Below are 22,877 nucleotides of genomic sequence, written 5' to 3' on the forward strand. Positions count from 1 at the left end.
GTAATTATACATCTCAAATTCTGTGAGCAGTACTCCAAGAATCATTATGTATAGGCTTGTTTGACAGTACTGTGGCTTAAGAGAAAAACATCCCCTCAAATTACTCTTTAATTTGCAAGTCAAGAGATTATCAATTCAAATCTTAAGCTCTTCTGCCTGTAATTGATAATCGTGTTCATTTAACAAACCTGCTATTGAACTGCTCCTCATACTCTTAATTCATCAGGTAACTGCTGATTTTTCTTTTGGAAAGGATAATTGAGAGGCCCTACGAGGTTGCTTCCAACAAAGCTGAGATCAGACCTAGACTAAAATATGGCAGAACCTAGGCTCAGCCTCGCAGCCCTTCAAATGCAATCTTTCAGTATCTGTGTCCTCTGCCCCTCTGGGATGGAGCCATTGCTTTGATCCCAGGCCCTGGAAGCAGAGATCAGGATGACTTTCATTAGGGGCCTGTTTAACAGGACTCCACCCCAAGCTGCTAACCTGTGGAACTGAAAAAAGACCATTCCCCTAGTTTAAAAACAAACACAACAAAACCCTCCAACCCATAACTAGATTTTATGTATGCTGTTTCAACCATTTAAGGACTCTTGTGCTTCTTCACACATAACTAAGCTCTCCCCATCCCGCCTCAAGGTGGCAACACTCCAGACAGTCCCAAGCCCAGTCCGAGGATGGGCTCCTGTTCCTTGGCCTTGGAATGAGGAGTTTGACTGACAGGCTGGTGGGACTATTCCAGATTTACACTATATAAATTTTTCTTTTTGATTTCAAGGCTTTACGGTCTTGAGTTCCTTTGCAGAGTCATTATCACATCTGTCACTGTCATTGCTATCAGGGGCTAAGGATGTTTGTAATGGAGAGCAGCAATGCAAGCGATTACTCTTGCTGAAATACTGCTCCCAAGCACATGATAGACCAGGTGCTGTAATTATTAATAATTCCCTCTGATGGTGCATCACAGCCCTACATTTTGTATTAATGCAATTTATTTTGAGTTATTTCTTTGGCGGTGAAAATTGTTTTGGAGAGATTTTTTGGAAGCATTGCGAGTTTGTTTGCTGGAATCCTCTCCTGGAAATGAGGCATGTCTCTCATGGGCTCCTGTTCACTCACACACAAATGAACTGCTAATTAGGATGATGAAATTGCTGGGAGAGGTGAAACCTTCCAGTTGGCCGAAGAGAAGATTGTGGATTAATCTGTGTAAAGCTGAAGGCTCGACTAAAACTGCTGCTCAACATTCTGGTGCTAATGAGACTTGTATGTCTGCCACTTGAGGAGCTGAAAGTAAGGCTTGTGGTTTTTGTTGAGAGATCCAAAGTGGGGGCTCACTCCTCTGTGGCATTTAGTGCTTTCATCCACTGGAGTTGGGAATGTTCAGCAGTTTACAGTATCCAGCGATGCAAGGCAGTTTTTGCTCTTTGTGGATAGTTTTTGTACATGAGCAAAAGCATCTTGAGAGACATATGGATGTTTAGAAAATTGCAGTATGATTTGGAGAGCAATTTGTCTTGCCTGCCCCCTGCTACCATATTGTATTACTTCTTCATAGTTTTTAATGTACTTCTGCTCACATCAATTCTCACAAAGGACGAAACTGCTCTCTCCATCTCTGTGAAGAACCAGGTGACCTGTTCAGTGTCACATTGGGCAAAAAGTCTATTCCAAGTTAGTTCCTTGCTCACTGTTTGAGCTTCTTAGGAGCCATGGAAGGTACTGGTCTCATCCCCTTTTCCTGCAGTTTCCCTGCAGTCACTGAGAACCGATATATATATAGATATATAAAATAACACATATGTGTGTGTATGTATACATTAATGAAGGCAAGGCAGATGCTCTGAAGCTGCTGCTGTGTTGCAGGAAGCCGCCGGATCGTGGATGTGATGGATGTGAACACGCAGAGGGGGGTGGAGATGAGCATGTCTCAGTTTGTCAGGTACTACGAGACCCCAGAGGCCCAGCGGGAGAAGCTCTACAACGTCATCAGCCTGGAGTTCAGCCACACCAAGCTGGAGAACATTGTCAAGCGCCCCAACGTGGTAAGGGAGCCCCTGGTGATGGGCTTTATTGCAGCTTCTTCCCAGAAATAAATCAGGAATTTAAACAAGGTGATGGGAAGTGCCCGGAACTCCTGCTCGTTTAGTGTCAGGATCTCATTTTTAGCCGAGTAGAAAGCTGGTCTCCTTGACAGTGGAACTTAATTTACAGGAATTAGGTACCTGATGAGCTGTTAATCATGCAATTTGCACTGATACACAGTTCCTCTCAAGGTATTTAGGGGAAACTTCATCCAAAATAAAATACCTATCTAGTATTTTTCCTCCTCTAAAGAAGCTTAAACTATCAGGAAGCTTGGACTCATTATATATGAACACTCCTTTTACCCAAAAAAATGTTCAGGGGGTTCCAAAGCAAAAAAAAGTTGGGAACATAATTGTTAAATGTAGAAATGTTTACATAATTAAATCAGCATAATCACTGCTATGTCAGAATTAGCAGTAGTGGAAGGGGGGAGATTTGTGCATACTTTTTAAAGGTACAGGGCTCTTGTGATTTTATTCCCGATGGAATCACTGGCATGAAACTGTGACCTTCTTAGTAAAGATGATTTAATTTATCTCTGAAATGTAGCCATGTGTGTTGTGCTAGCATATAGCTGGGGGTAAAACTACGGCTCTATGATGTTTTGTTTTCAGACACTTCTTACCTGATTTCTAAGTCCTTCTCTAGTTACAGCGGCAGTTTTTTCTGCTGGGGACATCTCTTACCCAAGCCAATAGAAACACCACACTTCTGCTTGAACAGGTCACAAATAGATGGCAGCTCTAATTGCTGATTTGTAGAAGTAATTCTTAACTAGACTCCTTTGTTCTTTTACACACAGATCACAAATTTGAATATTAAACACTTATTTAGAAGTTCATTCAGATTTTTGCTGTCATTCAGACACTTAGCGGGCAATTTGAAGGTGCTCTGGGGAATTTCTTGTGTTCAATTGATCCCGGTTTTCCCAAACACATTGTGCTCAGCGAGCTTTTAAAACATCTGTGCAAATTTCCTGGGTGCTTAGAAATGAAATACGCAGTTAGGTACCTGTTATCACGTGTAAATGGTTATTTCATAGCTGTATTAAATAGCCTGAGTGCGCAGTTGTTTGTAAAACTAGGAATATTTAGATCTCACTGAAAGAGAGATCTGCATTCCCATGGGAGTAGAAGAGGGTGTTATGGAAGTCCAGTACCTAAAGTCAGCTCCCATATATTTGTATAAGATATTCCCTTGAATCCTGCAGAGTTTTGAGTCTAGAATAGGGCAGAAATACCTGATTTAGGTTTCCTGCTGTGTAAACTCTGGGTAGCAATATCAGAAGGTGGGAATTATTTTGGAATCAGGGCAGCAAGAAGTTTGGTTTTCACATACAGTTGTGATATTGATGGAATCAGTCCTATTTCCTCCTTGAAATGGAAATATTAGCATAGTATAATCCCTTTTATGTTTGCATTTTAATGTTCATAAATGCAATTTCTAGGCTGTTGGCTACAAAAATGCCACAGACAGTACAAGAGAAGGGGCCCACATGTGCTCATGAGACAGAATTTGCACTCGGGTAAACTGACTGTAAAACTCTCCTTCCCCTGTGTTTTTAGGGGTTGAATCGTGGTGATGAAATTCTGCACCTCAACAAGTTGAGTGCACAAGTCTTTTGCTGAACAGCAAGGTTCTCCTTGTGAGCATCTGCTGCTGTCACTGGAGGAGTTTCAGCCAACAAGAATATGTCCTACCATGTGTTCAGGAGCTAACAGTTGATTTTGGTGGCCTTTCAGGTGGACTTAGTCGACTGGGTGGACAATATGTGGCCACAGCACTTGAAGGAAAGACAGACGGATGCTACCAATGCAATTTCAGAGATGAAATACCCCAAAGTGAAAAAGTAAGTCTTTAAAAAGCTCTGCTCTTGACTGCCTTAAATCATTTTAACTTTGCTGAATACAGTCTTTAATCAAGCCTCTTTGAAAAGTGCATTTTTATTTTTCAGTTTTGAGCAACTCTTTTTTTGAAAATGGCAGACTGACCTTAAGTAGTAAATTCTCTGAAAGGGCTGCCCAAGGAAATCACATCACATGGATATGTCACACAGATATGTCACACGGTACAGTCAGAGTCCTGCTGTAGGCTGGGCTCAGATCCTGCCCAGGTTCTAAACTGCTAATGACAGACATTATTAGCTGAGAAATGTTTTATGAAATGAGCTTGAAGTCCATTTTTAATGGGTGTGTGTGACTTCCTAGAAACTCTGTCACTGCCCTTCCTGCCAGTTTGCCTTTCCATTCACTTTTTCAAGAGCAAGGTCAAAGATTGGACTGACTGTCCAGGCTCAGGACCTGCTCAGGGCAGGTTTGAGACTGAACACAAGAGCAGTTTGTCCTGGTTCTATTTCAGCTCTAGGTTTTGGGCAAGCATAGGCTCACCTTGCTTTTTCTTCTGCTTTAACGTCTTCCTTGAAACTTTTTATGTGGTGATGGGGAAAAGGAACTATTTGGGGGCCTCAAAATGTACACTGCAAGTTTCATGGGAATGAGTAGAGCCGAGATAGGGGTTCCTTTAATGATGTAATGACCTGTATGGCTGATGAACACCAGGTAATCCTGGAAGCCCTTCACTGCTGTTTCTGTTTTATTGGCCAGACTGAATGCTGGCAGCATCCCAGGTTCTGCTGTTGAACCGACCTCTGATGTTCTGCAAATCACTCAGAACTCCTTCCAAACTGTAAAATAGATTGGTACTAACAGATACAAAGGAGTGTGCAGTCAGGAAGTGATATGTAGCATTTACTCTTGTTCTGTAAAAATAAACATTTTGGAAGGTAAAGGTCTCCATAAAAGAAGAGACTCTGTGACAGGCATTGGGGATTATGCTCAGCATCACTGATTTCAGTGGAAGTTAAAGATACTCCTACATTTTGAAAAGATCAAACTGCTCATTAGGGTAACTGGGTGTGGATTGGAGTCTCCAAGCATTTGGAAATGTCCTAAGTGACTTGCCTGAGGTCACACAATAAACCAGCAGCAGAGCAGCACTTGCTTCTCAAGTGGTTAGTCAGCTAAATAACATTATTTATAATTTGCCAGAGTTAAGAAACTGATTCATGAATCAGGGCCTAAGGATTCATGGATGGTACAAGGTAAGAAGCAAAGGAAACGATTCCTCTCCTAGAGCAGGCACACTCCAGATGCTGAAAAAGATGTAGCAAGTAAACAGAGTAAGGCAGAGATGGTTTGAAGGATAAGGTAGCAACATGACTAACAGAATTTAGCAGAAAAAGCAGAGTATATGCTTGCAGTTCACTACTTGCATCATGAAATGCCAGATGGTAGGTTTCAAAGGGATTTTAGAGATGTACCAAATCAACAGATTTTGACATGGAGTTTTTCCCATTTGTGGAGCGTGGCCTGGTAGGAAAGCAGGAGATGCCTGATGCCGTGGAGGTTGCTGTCACTGGCAAAGGGAAGGTGGAGGTTGACAGCTTGATAAACTAGTCGATGTGATAGGTACAGGGAAGCTAAACACTGAAAGACTGTGAATGCTTGAAATGTGACAATAGGGTTTGATGTTGGAAAAAGGAGTTACCAGGCATGAGTGTTAAAGGCGAGGGTGATGCAGCTGGAGAGATGAGGATGTTGCTACTGAGTGTCATCTCACAGAAAGACTAGAGAAGGATGATTTACAGCACTCCTGGCACAAACTCCTCATCAGTCTGAAGAAGGCACAAAGACAAAACCAGTAACAAACAGTGACAGTCTGTGAGCACAAGAGAAGCTGTATCAGATCAGGATGAAGATCTGTAGCTCTCAGTAACCTGTCTGCTGTTGAGTGCTGGCATTGATGCCCTGGCAGGAGTGTAGGAATGGTGTGAGTGTAAAATGATGCCACTCCTAAAAATTAGCTTCTGAACTTTGACTGTCTGCAGTTCAGGCAGGGCTGTCCTGAGGTAGAAGTGGTTTCTGTGCACTCAGTGACTCTCAAAGAGATTGCTCTTCCATGAGCGTGTCTGATTTAAAGATGAACTCCTCAAGAGATTGGCTTTCTCCATCTTTGGGAATTCAACTTGATCCTTTCCTGTAGAGATACTGGTCCCAGCTACCGCTGTGAGCATCCAGAAGGTTTGAGCCCTTATTAAGGAAATCGTGTTCGGTTGTGGAGCCGCAAGTCAGTGCTGTCACTTGCTTCACACTGCCCATTCTTTTCTGTGAATCATCTATATTCATATGCTTTATTAATGACTGTTGCTCAGAAATGGGATCGATTCATTCCTTTCTCGTTCTGAGCATTCCCATAATGCTGAGAGTTTGCAGTATGCCATCCCCACCATTAACGTGTTCCCTACAAACAAAAAGCACTCCAGCGAGAGCGCCGCAGTTTCGCAGACACAGATGGCATTACCAGACACAAATGTCTGTCTTGGCTCCTGCACGTCGAGTTCCGTGCTGGGAGTGAAGTTAGAGAACGCTCCATCTGCTGCTTCGGGTACCAGAGCACCCTGCCCTGCGCCTGGACCTGCACCATTCACTTCTTCCAAAAATTCTGGGTAATGAAGTTATGTTTCTGCCTGTAGGTAAATGGCTGCTTACCTCACAGGAGCCTTAGAGGACTGAATTAAGTGGGGCAATAGTTTGTGTCCCCTTCTTCACGTCCCAGGGTGCAAGTTCCTGAGAAAAGTTCCTGCAGACATGGAATCCTGGATGAGAGTGGGAAGATGCTGTGTAACCAAGAGCCAGCAGAAAAAGGCAATGATATTTTAATATCAGCTTTTAGGGGCAGAAGCTTGTTATATCACCAACACCATTTTCAGGTAGCTCAAAACAAGCCGAGATTTGTTTTTCTGTTTAAATTCATCCAGAACTGAAGCAATCTGGATACAGCTGAGTCAACTTCCCCCCCAAAAAGTACTAATTTGATTTTTCATTTATCAAAAGAGAGAGCCCTGCTGAAATTATTATCCTCTTTACTAGGTTTTCTGTTTGTAGCCTTGCAAGATTATTTGCAATGCAGCAGCAGTGAATAGCTACAGTTCAGGACATGAAACAGTACCAGGAATTTCTAAGAACTTGGTAATATATTTGTGCTGTGGAACAAATGAAAATGAAAGCTTTGGTCAATGCAACATCCTTTTTACCTTCAAAATTCTTTCTATTACTTTAAATATCTAAGCACTGCTGTAATAGGTCTCTATAATGATGCTGGCCTTCAGTTAAGGATGGGGTATGTTGTGTGAAACATCTACCTGTTCACAAAGGAATGCTGCTCTGTTAGCATGTCCTCAGCCCCATTCTCCCTCTCCCAGGCTGTTGTTCAGCCATCCGTTCCTTTCTATTCATTCCTTTACTAAGTAGGGATGGATTTAAACAGATGCTAAAATGCTCTGCTGAGCTGTGGTCTAATTAGAAGCTGAGGGTGCCCCTGGAGACAGGGAATCGAGGGAGCTCGCAGGTCCCACAAGGCAACCTGGCACTGGTTTATACATGTGAGAGACTTGTCTGCACTTTGTATGCCATTTGTGGATTGCTTTTGATACAAAACCTCTATAAGTAGAATTCAGCAAAAAAATTTACACCAATAAGTGTGTGTTCGTTAAGACTTTCCAAGCTAGCAAAGTAAATAAAATGTGATATCTTCAGATCAGCGCATGAGTCTCAAATCCTCCTTCAGGTAGAACTTGGAGGAGCAGCATCACACATGTAACTCAAATAACCACCAGTGTTTACAACAGTTTGTGGTGGCCCTGGAGCTGAACAGCCTTGTCACAGGATGAAGAAATGAGTTGTGCTCTCACAGACACCAAACTGCTATTCCAGGGGCAGACAGGCCTGGCTCGCAGTGAGTTGTTGGCTTGGTTCAGTTCACTGTGATGGGAAAAAAAATAAAAAATCCGAGCCCACCCCTCATACCCTTCGTGTTCCACGGGGGCTGGGACCGGGCAAGGGTGCGACGAGGGAAGTGTTGTCGCTTGCTTTGGTGCCAGTGTGGTCTGAGAATGTGATTTGCAGGCACTTCACAAACTCTGCGGTGCATGGCAGAAAACTGGCTTCTGTTATCTCGGTGTTGTTTGTGTGTGTGACTGACTCGGACCGTAACCCCCTCGGGGCAGGAGCCGGGCCTTTCATGTGCGTTTGAAGTGCGCGGGGTGCGGTGAGCACGGTGTGTGACGATTTGGTTCGTTCCCCCGGGCTGGGAGTGCTCGGTACCGCTCCCCAGGACGGGCACGGGGCGAAGGTTGGTCCCGGCAGGGCACGGGCACAGGGCCCGCTCCGGCCGGCTGCGAGCGGCCTTCCACGGGCAGGGCTGCTCCGGTACTGGGGTTCTGCGGGAGCAGGGGCTCGCATCCCTAACGGGGGAGCGGGGTCATCCTTGAAGGAAGCCGGGTTCATCCCCGCAGGAGCAGCCAGGGCTCGCCCCTAGGGAAGCCGGGGCCCTCCGTGAGGAGATGCTGGGGCTCGTCCCTCATGCCCGCGGGGCAGCCGGGCCCTCCCCCAGCGGTGGGGCCGGTCGCTGCCCGGTGAGGCGAGGGTGGGGGCGGCAGCCGGGCCGGTGCCTGCCGGGTGACAATGGTTTCTTTTGTCTTGCGGCGCAATTCGTGGCTGCCAGTTGCAGGGCCCCAGTGTGGGAGCGCTGTCGGTGGCGGGCCGAGGCGCCCCGAGGTAGCCTTTGTTCCCCGCTCGCAGGCCCGGCAGAAGGGCCCCCGCGGGGCCGGGATGCTGCCGGGGGCCGCTCGCCCCCGACACCCGGAGCGGCGCTCCCGCCCGGGGATGGGGAGCCAGGCCCGCGCCTTTCCCCGCGCTGGCACTTGCAGTTGGCTCATGGGTCTGTGGTATTCGGTTTCAGGCTCGGGGATTTCAACCAGCCGGCGCTGCTCCTGGGAGGAAGGAAGAGTGAGCTATACTTTTCTCATTGGCCCGAACAAAAAACAGAAGCCTCTGCTGGGGTTTGGGAGTGGTTTATGGGCTGAGCTCAGTGGCAGGGGAGCCCTCGCAATGCCAGAGGGAATAGAGCCGTGTGGTGCGCGGTGCCTATTGCGGGGGAGAAGGAGCTGAGCTCAGGGTAACGCTGCTGCCGCTGCCGCCCGTGCGTCCGCTCGCGTCTCGCCGGGCCCATGTGCATGAACGCTGCCGCTGCCTGCCCTGCCCGCCGCTGCCTTCGCATCCCGGCGCGGCTCTCGCTGTCTTTGTTTCTCTGTTTGCTTGCGGGTTTGTAGCGATGCGTGGCGAGTGCATTGTGGGTTTGCCTGGGAGTGTGGGCTCTGCGCTGGTTTATGGAGCGGTGTCTGTGTTGTTCCTGTGTTCCCAGCTCGCTGTGTTTGCTTAGTGGTTTAGCTTCATTTGTATCATCTCCCTCTCTTTTTTTGGATCTCTGTGTTTGTTCTTCCTCGTGAGTTTGCAGGTTACTCCATATTTCTTCGCATCATTTCTCTAAGAAATTTCCCCAGATGTTTGTGAGGTTATTTTGTTGGGTTTTTTTCTTTTTCTTTTTTTTGGGGGTGGAGGGTGGTGGGAGGGGGAAGTTCCCCTTTTTTCCACATCATAAATCCTTCCTCCAAAATAACAATACATTAACTGGACAAATTTCAGGCTTGTGGAGAACACAAACCAAACTCTTCAGTCGGGAAGGGAAGCTCCCCCCAAACCGATTACAAGCAGCTGCGTGTTTTAAAACCCTGACTGAGGCTGTGCAGGGAGATAAAGTGGACTGTGCAGGGGTTGGATGTGGTAGCAGTTGTGAAAATATTCAACTTGGGGCATCTTTTGGGTTGCTTGTGTTTTCAGGGTGTAACTCTGGTCAGGCTGTCTCCCCATGCCTGATGTGGGATTGTGTTCCTGGAACCTCTGTACCTGTCCTGGCCCAGAGCGCTGTGGCCACAGCACACAGTGGGATGGATGTATTTCCTAGATTTCTTTCAACGTGGATGCTGTATTAGGGCTTTCCCCCCTTTTTTTTCCATTTATTTATTTTTTCCCACCGTTGTTATGGAAAACCCTGAAAAGTTGAGTGGTTCCCCAAATTAGCAGCTGTTGGTGATGAGAAGCCGCTGGCTGGGGCTGGAGCTGAGCGGTGCCTGAGATTAGCAGTGGCATGGAGTGTGCTGGGACCATGTGACTGCGGTGTACATTGGAAGAGGAAGCTGTAGAGGTCAATGCAAAGGCATTGTGCCAGACTCTGGCAACCAGGGAGAGAGCTGGATGGCGGAAGATCCTCCCGCAGGCTCCTCAGCCGGCCGGGAGCTGTTGGGCTTGGACAAAAGCAGGCCTGGGAGATTAACAGCATAAATTAAGGCATGGCTTGTTTGTGGATGGAAAGAAAAACACTTTATTTTTCCAAATGCTTTGCAGGTTTTTATTAATCGCCATAAGTGACTCTTTCACTAAAATCACCTTTATTGGAGTGGAAATTGTGTTTAGAGTTTGAAGAAAACAGAGGGGAAAATGAGGAAAAACAAGGAAAAGAAAGAGTTGCGTGTTCACAGTTATACCTGCTTTGGTGTTTTCTCACAAAACTAAATTTTAAGTGCTTTGATTTGACAGGATTCAATCCTGTTATTACCTCTCTGAACGTAAACAGTTTGCCTGCTTCAGGTTTAGATTATTGACTACTGAGGAACAGGTAAAACCAGCTAATGCCCAGGCCATGTTTGCTCTTCCAGAATATCTTAATTCAGGGGGTGATTGTTGATAGGTTGCACTGTCTACAAATTTTTTGTTGTTAGTGTGATGTATTTTATATCTGGCCTTCTGGAAACTGAAAATAATTGACTCCATAAGGATTTGAATTTTTTACTTTAAAACAACATGAACCTCTAACACTCAGCACTGCTTACAAGCGGAGAATTTCTATGCTGATTTTTTTTTCCTAATGAGCAATAATTATTCAATCTGTGACTTTTTGCAATTTGGCTGGAAGAAAGGCAACTTCCTTTCTGGGCTTCTTTTATTGTTTTTAAATTCTATCTGACTTGTAATCAACAACATCTTGGTAGAGAAAACATAAAAGGAGATTTTTTTTAAAAAAAGTGTTTGGGAGGGAAGGACTCATATTTTGAAATGGAGCATATTGAGAGTGTAGACAGCTTCTTGGCTAGCTGTGATTTTTGAAGCATCTGAAATACCCCAGGGGCAGCAAAAGCTTCTTCCTGCTTCTGAAGGATTAAAAAAAAAATTTAAAAAATTCCAGAGTGGGCAAGAGGAGAGACATGTAATTGCACAAGGAGAGGTTTTAATTGTGAGATGAAGGCGCAGGACCTTTTTTGAAGCCCACAAATTGACTGTCTTCATGACAGCATTGCGTATCATTCTGTCAACTCCGGCTCGGGATGTGGTTGCTAGGCAGCGGCTCTTATGGACCCAGAGTGGCTGTGATTTGCCAGCCTTCTGCAGACACATGGTAAGGTCCTTCCCAGCCTATCATCTACAGGGACTTCTGCACGCCGGCTGCATACTGCTGAGCTTCTCCTACCTGAATGTGAGCAGAAAAAGACACACTTAAATCAAACCTTTTTTTTTTTTTTCTTCCTTTCCTTTCCCTTTTTTTTTTTTTTTCTTTTAACAAATCCCCTTCCGGTAGTGTTTCCATAACTCCCCTTAAAAAAACCAAACCAAAAAAAAAAAAAAAAGCCATGAAACGGAGACCGGAACAAGGAAAAGAGGTTAGTGGGTTAAGTGGTGTGTGTTTCCTGCGTTTGCAAAGGTGCCTACAGTGAGGAGGGCGGCTGTGATTCGGCCATTAGTTACAGATGGTGGCTGCAGGCTGGAGATTCCTGCAGCCAGACCACAGCTCTCGTGTCTTTTCCAGCAATGCAGACTTTAAACTGCTCAAATCCTGTATCAAGACGGCGTAAAAAATAGTGGATTTGATAGTTAGTGTGGCTGCCAGCTGGGTCCTTTATGTGTTTTGATGCCGAATGCCTAGAAATGTGAACAAAAAGGAGTTAGTTTGCCAAATGAGGTTTCTGTCCCCTAATCCTTGCAAAAATGGCATGAGTGGCAAGTAGGTAAAGAACATTCAGGAGGATTTATAAGCAAATTAGATTTTTCAAAACTTTGCAGCAATTTGTGTACAACTTCTGGTGAAGGTTGTGTCTCTGAAGCGATGAAGGAGAGCATTAAACAGATCACCCCAAGGACTGGCAGTGCCATAGGAAATATTTCTGAACAGCCTAACTTTTAATGTTTTTCTATTCCCTAACTCTGGAAGCTTTAATTCCTCTTGTATGAACAGCAAACTCAGACATGGAGAGACGTGTTTTTCAGCAGAAACCTCATTACCTTCATGAGACAAACTCCTGTACTGTAAATGCAGAAACTTAATTGGTGGAAGCAGCATTGCACAGGCAGTTAACCTCTGCAAATTAAGATGTGAAAAATACTGTTTCAGACTGATTCATTTTTGTCCTTCACTCTACTTGCAGGTACTGTTTGATGAGTGTGAAAGGATGCTTCACTGATTTTCATATTGATTTTGGTGGCACTTCAGTGTGGTATCACGTTTTCCGTGGGGGGAAGGTAGGTGAACCTTTTCTGATATTTGGTTTTATTTCTCTGTGCCTCTTACAGAGTGGAGGGGTTGCTTTCTTTTCTTTTTTTCCCTTTTCTTTTTCTCTTATTCTTTTTTTTCCTTGAGGGGATCAGCCAGTGATGAGACTGTTTCAGCAGCTTTGTTGATATACACAGAGTTTACTGAACTAGAAGGACACCAGTCACCGTTATGAAACAAACAAGTGATTTATTTGAAATACCAAATGTGTTATTTGCTGGTGGTGCTGCTTTTAGGCTCATTGTTGCTGTGGTCCAGAAGCATCTTGCAGAGAGATGTGGCTGTGTGGCTGACCCCTGGTTGGGTCAGAGTGCCCTCACAAGTCTCTGTAGCTAAAGCTTCTGTTCCTTTTAGAGATTCCACGTTTCTTTGCTGTGTACAGCACAATAAGCCAGAACTGAAACATTAAAGGATACAGAAGCCTTAAAATACACAGCATGTGGAGCTGTGTTGCCATCTTTCCTGGTTTAGGATGTTTTTCCCAGTTGTGGTGTGGCCAGTGTATGGTGGGAGCTGAAGTCAGTCAGTGGTGCAGCTCCTGTTCCTCTCTGTACCAACACACTGCTCTGAAGTGCAGGTAAAGCACAGGCAGCTTCTGAGTAAGATATTTCTGGAAGAGAGATGACAAGTGACAGTTACCCAGGCACTTCCAGCACGTGGGCTAATTGCTGCTGCTGTCTGTGTGTGCCTCTGTGTACAACACCTGGAAAACAAGTGTTTCATGCAGAAAGCAGCTCATTTGCCTGACACACTGTAGCCTTGGTGGAGTCTCTCAGCTGTTTCTTTTCGTTGACTGCTGGTAATAATTAAATCTTCATTTTGTTTTTAGATCTTCTGGCTGATTCCACCTACTCTGCAGAATCTAGAACTTTATGAAGAATGGGTTCTCTCAGGAAAGCAAAGTGATATCTTTCTGGGAGACAGGGTGGAACGATGCCAAAGAATTGAGCTGAAACAAGGCTACACGTTCTTCATTCCTTCAGGTATCCCTGTTAACTAACCTGGAATGACTGGGATTGTGTTTTACTAACAGTTCTGTGTAAAACAATTCTTCACACCTAAACGCCATACTGACCTCCTTATTTGCTGTGGCAGAAGGAAGGCCAGGGACTAAATGTGCTTCATTCTCCAGAAATTACGACTGATGGAAAATGTACTGTGAGGAAGTGTGTGCAGTGATCATGTGTGTACTGGGAGAGAGAGGAGTTGGGCCTCTGGAGCTGTCAGTGCACCACTCCTCATCAGAGCTGTACTGACTGCTGCTGTTAGCTTTCTGGGAAAGACAGTTTTCTCTGTTTGTGGTCTCTTCTGGCATGTTTCACCTGCAGTTCAGTAACTTGCTTCTTTGCCTCTGTCTGTACCAGAGGTGGGTCTTGGTGGAACTCAGGAGAGATGGGAGAGCAGGTGCTGTGCTCCCTTGGGTTGCTTCTTGGGGAAACATCTTCATTGTTCTAACTGTTCAGATGATGCTGAATCTGGACATCTTCCAGCAGCCCAGGCACCCTCAGTTTTACACTGCTGCCCACCTCAGTAGCTGTGTTGCATGATCCAGGCTCATCTTGCAAAGCCAGCAAATAGTTATAGATTTGGAGGCTGATGCTTCAGCCCTGTCTGCTCCTGCCTAAATTGGATTAGGGATGGTGGAATGTGTAACAGCCCTCATTTAAGATTATATCAGACTTTGCTTTCTGTGACTATTATGGGACTATAAGTTTGTTTATAATGATTTAACACATTGCCTCTCTCTATTGGATCTTACCAGGGAAATAAATATAGGTAGACTTTCTACATGACAGAAAGGCAGGCTGGTAGTTTTTCAGCTCTGGAATTAATTACTCTGTGGAGATAGGATTATTATTTTTTAACCCTAGAAACAGAGAATGCAGGTCATACAGAGACAGGGACAATGTTCTTCTCATCTGGGGAGCGTTGTTAGGATCAATTGAAGGCCACAAATGTGCACATTTGTAAGTATTTGGTAAGAATCAGCCTGGGAGATGACAGGCAAAATGACTTAGAGGGTGGAGGAGTTAATCTGTTAGAGGAATTAGATCTTGCCTTGAAACAGGTCAGAATGTGCTGTTACTGTTTGAACTGGGTGTTTGAGTGTGGCTGTGCTGTTTGCTTACATCCCATTACTGCATCTTCTATTTATCTCCATCCTCCTGTGAAAAGCCTCCTACAAGTAAGACTTTCTGATGTCAGTTTAGTCATGTTCAGCAGCTGGAACACTGCAGGTTGTGGGAGCTTGGACAGGACACAGCTGTAACATGGTGGCTGACACAAAGTGATTCCAAATGGGTTTTTGACTGTAGTTTCTGTTTTCTTAGGAAAGCCCCAAGTACAGAAATGCCAATACCTCAGACATTTTAGGCTCCATGCCAGATTTGAAAAGCATTTATGAAAAATTTCTCTGTAAGCACCTCATAGATTCATGGATTTTTGCTCTGCTGTATGTTGTTTGGAAAACTTATTTGCAAATCTCTTATTTGTGTGAAAGGGCATTATTTCTGCCTTTGTTTTAAGAGTATGGAAATGCCTAATTAAAGGCTGTTCCAGGTCAGTGAATTGAGCACAGCTGTGTAAAACAGGTCAATTCCTGTGACCTCTTTGCTCTGGTTTGTGCACATATCATGTTAGTTAATGTTTGAAAGTGGTTTTTATGTGCTTTAGAAGTGTTCTTAGTGTTTAGATTCTGTTTATGGATGTCTGTAAAACCAGCGTGTCCTGTATTTTCAATTGAGCCTGATAAACCCTTGACCAGCCTCAACTCATCCATGAGGAAATACCTTCTAATTACAGGTTTGCTCACAGAAAGTGTAGAGGAATTAGTGCTCAGCTGGGCTGTGAATGGGAAACATTTCAGCAAGGGACCTTTCCCATAAAATATCCTGCTCTGCTTTTGCTTTCAAGTAATTTTTGGGAGTAGTCCTAGAAATGCTGTTATACCATAGCACTGTGAGGGTGAAGTAGGTAGAGAAGACTGTAAGAAGACAAGTGAGGGAGTGAAATCATGGTATGCTGGGAAATGGAAGGTTTGTCTGAAAATCTGGGATCAGCAGTAGATCCAGCAAATCCCCAAAAGTACAAACCACTTGGACAAGAATGGGGATCATTCTTAGGGAAGGCATAATTATAGTGCTCACCAGGGCCTCAGGGTATTTTCCTCTCCATCACTGCCATCATCCTTTCAGGATTAAGTTTAAACCAGAAGGCTTCTGCTGGTGTTTGTAACCCTGCAGAGCACTGAGAGCACGACCCCAGCTGTGGTATCAAGGAGGAATTGAGCCCAGTATTGTCAGCACAGTGAGTTGTTATGGGCCAAGGTGCATTTTCCAGCATTTTCTGCAGTGCTGATTTATTCAACATTCCTGTGATCAAACTGCAGACACGGTGACCTGCTGTCAACTGGGTGATGTTCCTTTCTGGTTCTTCTTCAAACTTCTCATGTTGCTGCATGCAATTTCATAGCAGTTGTGTTTCACCTGGGAGCTGGCAGTGTTCCACTGAGGAGTAAGCTGTTTGTTTTACTTTATTTTTCTTATGTTCTCTGTGCTGCACTTCAGGGCCTTTGGCATGGAAACATGCTGTTAGAGTCTCTCTTAATTATTGTGGTTACCTGAGAGTGCTCCAGAGTTCTTGTCTCCAGTCAAATGCAGAAATAATGACCTTTCTCAGATGAATGTTTTTGGGAAGGAGAGTGGACAGAAAGAGATGTTCTGTGTGGACTGCAGGCAGCTATTTGCAGGGATTCAGAGTGTTTCAGATGCTGTCTCAGTGGTTATCAGTGGCATTTTGCCTATTAGGCTTGTGTGGTCCTGGGTCACCTCTGCTGTGCCAGTGAGAGTTTGATGGATTATTGTGTGATGGGGCCAGAAGGTGGCACAGAGCCCTTCCAGCAGGAGAATGACAGGCTATTAAAATCTGGCTGGTACATTTTTTGCAGGGTGTTGTGCTAGGGCTGCAGAGCTGCCTGGCTGGTTTTGGTTGCTGTTTAGCTTTTCCCATTCTGGGAGCTTCCACTGACATTAATGGAATCTCCGTGCCTGGAGCCTCAGGGACCACATGAAGAAGATTGTGGAGGGGATCAAAGGGGAGAGGCTTTTTGCTCTGAGTGTCTGCTTTCAGATGGAAGGTGACAGCATGATGCTGGATTTTTGATTCTGTACCTAATGCCAAGCTCTGCCTCATTCTTAAAAAACAATTTTAGATTGAGAGTTGCTGTATTACTTGTACTACCGGGGCAGAATTAGTAAATACTTCACTTTGAAAATGTAAACATGATATTTCCTTCATAGATTTGGTTGTGGGCACTGTTATGAGGCAGTCATTCTTCTTTTGAGATTTGATTTGCTGGCAGTGCCCACTCTCTGGTTATGTCTTTAGTCACTTTTTATTTTTGAGATATATATATTTCATCTTTTCCACCCCAAATTGCTGTAGAATTGCAGGAAAATGTGTGGCAACTTGTGTATCACAAGGCAAAATATCAGTTCAGTTACTAATGGAAACAGATGCACCATGATTTTGGCTTGGAGCTTGTAGGCTGTTTGCCCCATAGCTTTATAAGTTAATATTCTTTTTCATTATTCTCAGATGGATGATTGCATCCTTGAGTAGGAATTTGCAGCCCACTGAAATCTTCTAACAAGTTTGCAATGTTTAATAATACTTGTTTTATAAAATTCAAAAGATAATGAGATCATATCTTTCTTTTAACTGTTGAGAAAAAGTGTTTGTTACTGTTAATTTTACCTTCTTGATTTACTAGAGATGATAACATCTAAATATTCAAGTGTATCTTAGGAGTGGTGGAATAATTCATAAGTGTAAATCAGCTGAGAGCATTTCTGAGTCTCCTGAAGAGAATTCCTGCTCAGTCTTGGCTTGGCTTCATACACTAGGATTGTTTTGGGAAGGAAAAAGCACTTATTGATCGCCAGGAGCTGAAATAAAAACCATCAACTTCAGAAAAACCTTAAGTGGATGGTCTCGTTATTGAGGCTTGACATGAGGGCTGTGAGCAGTGACTGCAGTGTCTGTGCTCCCAAATCCCTTTGTCCCACGTGGCTGAGCCTGTGCTGGGCAGGACTGGGCAGTGGCTGTGCAGGAGCTGCCCCGGGGCCGGGCTGGTTCCACCTCGTGTCACTGGCACTGCTTGGGAAGTGAATGGTCACCCACGGGCAAGAACCTTCCTGGTTCATGGCTGGTCCTCAAAGCCACACAGTCAATGTCCTCCTCTCATCTGTAGGATTTAGTTGTAGCTTGAGGTAATATTTAGCAGGTGCTTTTGTTTGTGGCTTTCAGACAAAAATTAACAATTTCTCATTCCTCTGGCTTTTGACTTTTTCAGTCCTTATTCCAGTTGTTCTGACATTATTCCAGTGCTTTTTTTTAGCATTAAGGATAAAATCAAATTTTTGGCATTCTTCTCAATTTTTGAGACAATTCCCAAGAGGTGAGGTGTTATCTCCTGGCTCACATGAAGCCATGGAACACAGAGGGTTGTGCAGCATAGCAGGGTTTGTGTGAGCAGCACAGAGCAGTCCCTGAGGAGAGAACTGATGAACTCGCTCCAGAGGTGCTGGTACTGAGGGCTGTGTGGGAAGTTTGTGCTGTGAGAGCTGGCAGTCAGACACACAGGAACAGACATGACAGGCTGTTCAGCACAGGTGACATGATCTGAAATGTCAACAGACCTTCAGTGCATCCAGGAAAACGTAACAGCACAGGTGAAGGTGAGGCAGGGGTTTGGTGGATGACATTAAAGCAAATCCCTTGGCTGTCCTTTTGTCTTCCCCATATGTGCATCACCTCCTGCTCTGGAGGTTTGTCTTCCCCTTTAAAAACTGTGGTAATTGGGGAGCTGACAAGATGGGTGTTTTTGTTTGCAAATGGTCACAATGAACATTCATCCTCCTCAGTTTATTTCTGAGTCGTGCTGTAGCTAAGCTGTGGGAATGGATTGAATGTGCCATCCAAGCTTCTCTTTCCTCAGAGCTCATTTCCACAATACATTACCCTGATGGAAAGTGTTTCCTGTTTTCTGCTCATCTCTCTTTCCTCCTACTTCTACTTTTCTGGTGCTGACCTCCAGTTTTTCTCCACACACAGCCTGGTCATTAGAACAAGAGATTTTCACGTTGGGTTTTTTTCCTCTGTAACATCTGTGCCAATCTTGCTGGGATTTTGTACCTTGTCAGTTTTCCCATCTTTTTTGTCTAACCTTGTCCTGTGTCCCTGGAATCCACCTCTTGGTGCTCGTGTCTCTGCAGTTCCAATTATGCACGTACATTCCTCAGGCAAGTGGAAGCTATTTTGGGATGCAATGTGACTGAAATGCTGCACAGCTGAGTGACCAAAATCTATTTTATGTGCAGGTGACTCCTCTGACAGGGCTGTGTCCTGCAGAGGGGCTGAGCTGGATGCTGCCTGTGGGAGCACAGGGACTGCAGGAAATCCGGGATTCCCCAGGACTGAGCTGTGTGAGGGGAGGGCACCCACAGGGATCATCTGTGCCCATCTCAGAGCTGTGCCTGGAATTCACCCCTGCCTTGGCAGGGGTAGGAGCTTGACTTCTCAGGACTTTATATGATGACTTTGTTGCTTGGTCTCTCATTTATTTTTCTTTTCCCAGTCCTGATGGATTTTATTGCTGTGTTTTAAAGGGTTTTGCTACTGACAACTGTGTCATTAACAGCAATATTTTCAGTCTTGTTATTAGAAATGCTTGCAGCTTGAAGGACCTAGTGTTCAGTTAATTCAGCAGCTGGGAGATGAAGGTACTAATTGCTTGTAAGATATTTAGTCCTGGATTATAAATGCAAGTAGGGAATTAAAGACCTTTTCCACAGAACCAGAGGTTGTTTCAAATACTTTACAGAAGATTTTCAGTTTGCACTGAACCAGCTCTGCAAGAATGGATGCTTGCAATGATATTTGTGTTCATTATTCTTTCTGTGCAGGGTTTGTCATGTCTGGAACACCATTTGTTAGAGCATTGGCTCAAGCCAGTGATAGATCTTTCCACATTTCTCCCAAAAATATTGGGACTACTACCAAGAAAGTCTAGCAGTTATTAACACAAAAACCCTTGGCATCTCATAGGGGTAGCATTGAGAAGTCAAGGAAGGTGTTTTGAGAGACCCAAAGACCAGGAAACAATGAAACCAGCTGCACTCCAATGTGAAATGTTCACTGAGGAAATACAGTTTGTGGGAGAAGGCTACTGTGTGGTTTCAGTGGAAGCACCCACTCAAAGAACAACTGCATTGATGGGATTTAATTTTATTGATTATTAAATGAAGGGATATCTCCTTTTAACCTTTCAAATAGGACAAGAATCAGCTCAGTTATTCCTTTTAATCAAATTGTAAATATTTGATAGCAAATTGTATTTTGAATGATGTTGATAATTTCACTAAAATAACAGCTGCACTAAGGTTGGACATTGACACCTGTGCTGAGAGAACTGCTGTGGAAAGTGGTGCTGAGGACTCCTCAGTGTTCTGCTGGTAACTGCCTGGTTCTGAGCTGTCTTCTGCCACCACTCACTTGTGGGGCCATGAAAGTCATTTCACTTTTTCAGGTTTCAGTTTATTTATCTCTAAACCTGACAATTCAAGTGGATTGTCACGCAAACCAACCCTATGTTTCAGCACCCAGCCAGTGAATTTGCTTTGGGGACCCAGATTTGCCTCAGCATTTGGATTCCACTCTTTCCCCCAACCACAGAAATCTTTGTTTACCCAGTGGAAGCAGTGGCCCCAACTTCCTTGACCTTGGATCTGTTTTCCTTCCCAAAGACTAGGATGAGGATCATGTATTTTTGTAGTAGTTTGCTCTTAGTACAGACTGATGTATTTCATGTGAGGTGCTGAACTACTTCAGCTGTGAAGTATTTATAGTGTTGAGGTGTGTAGTTGCCACCCTACCCTTACATGAAAAGAAAATCCTCTCTAGTTGATTGTTCTTGATTTGGAAGTAATAAACAGGCTGGATCTCTGTAACTGAAATTATGCTGACCAGAGAAGGAAAGATGGAATAATTCTGAGAGCTGCCAGAGCCACGAGTCACCTGCTGGTTTTATATACATCACATTTAATGTGTGGAGTCAGACCTGTAAACTGACTGAAACCTGGAGCAGGTTGCCCAGAGGGGCTGTGGAGTCTTCATCCCAGGAGATACCACGGAGCCATCTGGACACAGTTGTGTGCAGCTGCCTCTAGGTGGTCATGGGGGTTGGACCTCCAGAGGTCCCCTCCAGCCTCTACCACTCTGTGACTCTGAAATTCAGAAAAATGTATCCAGAGTGATGGGCTTGTGTTTCCAGGGAGAAAATTCTAGTGCTGATTTCTTTTCCTTCCTATCACTCTCCTACCAACCTGCCCTTAAATGAGAGCCCCAGTCCTGCCATCTGCTGTGGCTCAAGGACTTCCCAGATAGAGCTTTGCAGGCCTTTATGGTTGAAAAATTGTTGTGGAGGAGCACTTTTGTGGCTGCTGGCTGGAAAACCCTCTAGGCTGAATGGCATTTTCCTGCTCCCTCACTGATCTGGAAGTGAGGGAAAGCTGCCACAGCTTTAATGGAAAGTACTGCACAGTCAGGAGAAAATTGACTGCCCCCCATGTTGCTTTGCTGTCTGCTGGTTTATAAATTGTAATGCTTTTCATTAAAAAGAAGAGGAAGAAAAGTGTCAGGTCTCTGTGGGTCCCAGATCATTAGCAGGATCAATTCCTTTTTCACTGCAGAGATCAGAGGCTACAGTCTTGCATAGCCAGAGCTTCAGCTTCTGTCAGACCAAGCAAACAATGCAGAGGCAGAAGAGCTGGTGTGTGGCTGTCTGAATTGCTGTGCCTGGGTTTTCGTTGTGATAGAAGATTCTTTGGAGCCTGTGAAATTAACTCAGTCCCTTGTAGGATTGGGTCAGAACAGTCTCATCAGCTCCAGCACCAGAAATGTTAAATCCCTTCACTTGAGGCCTGCAGTGAAAACGATTTCTTGGTTACTTTTACTTCAGGAAGTTGATCGTAGGTGATGAAACTTTCACCCCTGAAGGAGGGCTGGTAATAATTTGAAATCTTTTACCTCTGAAGGTGTGTTGTGGTGCAGTGTGAAGGAAGTTTGGTGTGCCTCAGTCCAGTTCCACAACCCTTGGCCCACCACTGCTGCTGAGATGGTTTGCAGCCATGCTGGAAGTGCCAGTCTGAGAGCCAAGTGTATGGAACAGACTGAGTTTACTTCTTAGTCATGGACGTGGTTGAGTCACAAACTTGCGTGTGCTCAGTAAACACTGTAAGTGTTGGGGGAATAAATAGAACTGATTTACTGAGGGTTGTAAGACTGCACGTCACAAGGTGCCCTTCTGCTGTGACTAGTCCTGAAGTGTGGCTGTGAGCATCCCATTTAACCTTTCACTGCTTTAACCTCTCATCCCCAGCACAGTGGGATTCAGAGGGTTGTTAAAATTTGATTTGAAATTGCTCTGTAATGCTACATAGCACGAGGCATTCTCAGTTCTCTGCTTTCCCTCTCTAGGGTGGATACACGCGGTTTATACTCCAGTAGATTCTCTGGTGTTTGGTGGAAATATCCTGCATAGCTTTAATGTTCCCATGCAGCTTCGCATCTATGAAATTGAGGACAGAACAAGGGTAAGGATTCTTGATTCTCTTTTTAACTGAGCAGTTCTTTGTGACTGTGATCTGTCATAGTCTCTCCCTCGTATTCCTTCTGACAAACAACAACTGACGGGATCGCTGTGTCAGAGTCGTTGAAACAAGAGGTAAACATGGAGTAATGAGACGTTCAAATGTTGGTTATTTTTAGTGGGATTTACTCATGTGCTTCCCACAGATGTGTCCCTTCTGTGTCTTTTGTCTGCCTGTTAAACTTCCATGAAACACCTTCCCTTTTGCACAAAAACACATTGCACTTTACAGACCTTTGTACCAGTATTTCTGGTAACCCTCTGTTGTCACCTCTGTGCACACCTGGGGTGGATGATCCTGGAGAATGGCACTGGGCTGGTCCTGCTGCCCACAGCTGAGTTGACAAAGCTGTGCAGAAGTTGTGTATGAAATGACATCTTCTGTAATTGGCAGTCACTACAGGGACTTGATACCATACAAGAATTTCTTGGAAGAGAGAGGCTGGGCTGGGACATTGATCTGAACGTTGTGATGTTCATCTGCCTGTAGCACCTACCTGAGGGAAAGGCTGGGGAGTTACTGTGCCACCTCTTTCTTGGGGGTGACAGTTTTATCCTTGGTTGATAAACAGGGCACCTGCTC

General features: G+C 44.6%; 1 protein-coding gene across 8 annotated transcripts in view; it reads left to right on the forward strand.

The window, feature by feature from the left end:
* KDM2B (lysine demethylase 2B) overlaps window positions 1-22,877 on the forward strand; it is a 103,754-nt gene that overhangs the window by 22,401 nt on the left and 58,476 nt on the right. For 2 of the 8 annotated variants that reach the window (XM_030958583.1, XM_030958584.1), the window contains exons 5-9: window positions 1,867-2,045; window positions 3,831-3,937; window positions 12,461-12,554; window positions 13,415-13,568; window positions 22,123-22,238. In XM_030958583.1, coding sequence (XP_030814443.1) covers window positions 1,867-2,045; window positions 3,831-3,937; window positions 12,461-12,554; window positions 13,415-13,568; window positions 22,123-22,238 — 650 coding nt within the window. Of the gene's footprint in view, window positions 1-1,866; window positions 2,046-3,830; window positions 3,938-8,233; window positions 8,278-8,738; window positions 8,934-8,965; window positions 9,127-9,190; window positions 9,249-11,673; window positions 11,699-12,460; window positions 12,555-13,414; window positions 13,569-22,122; window positions 22,239-22,877 lie in introns of those variants that run through there. The other 6 variants (XM_030958589.1, XM_030958586.1, XM_030958585.1 and 3 more) reach the window with 6 other exon arrangements.

Source organism: Camarhynchus parvulus, chromosome 15 (genome assembly GCF_901933205.1).
Source record: "Camarhynchus parvulus chromosome 15, STF_HiC, whole genome shotgun sequence".
Lineage (NCBI taxonomy): Eukaryota > Metazoa > Chordata > Aves > Passeriformes > Thraupidae > Camarhynchus > Camarhynchus parvulus.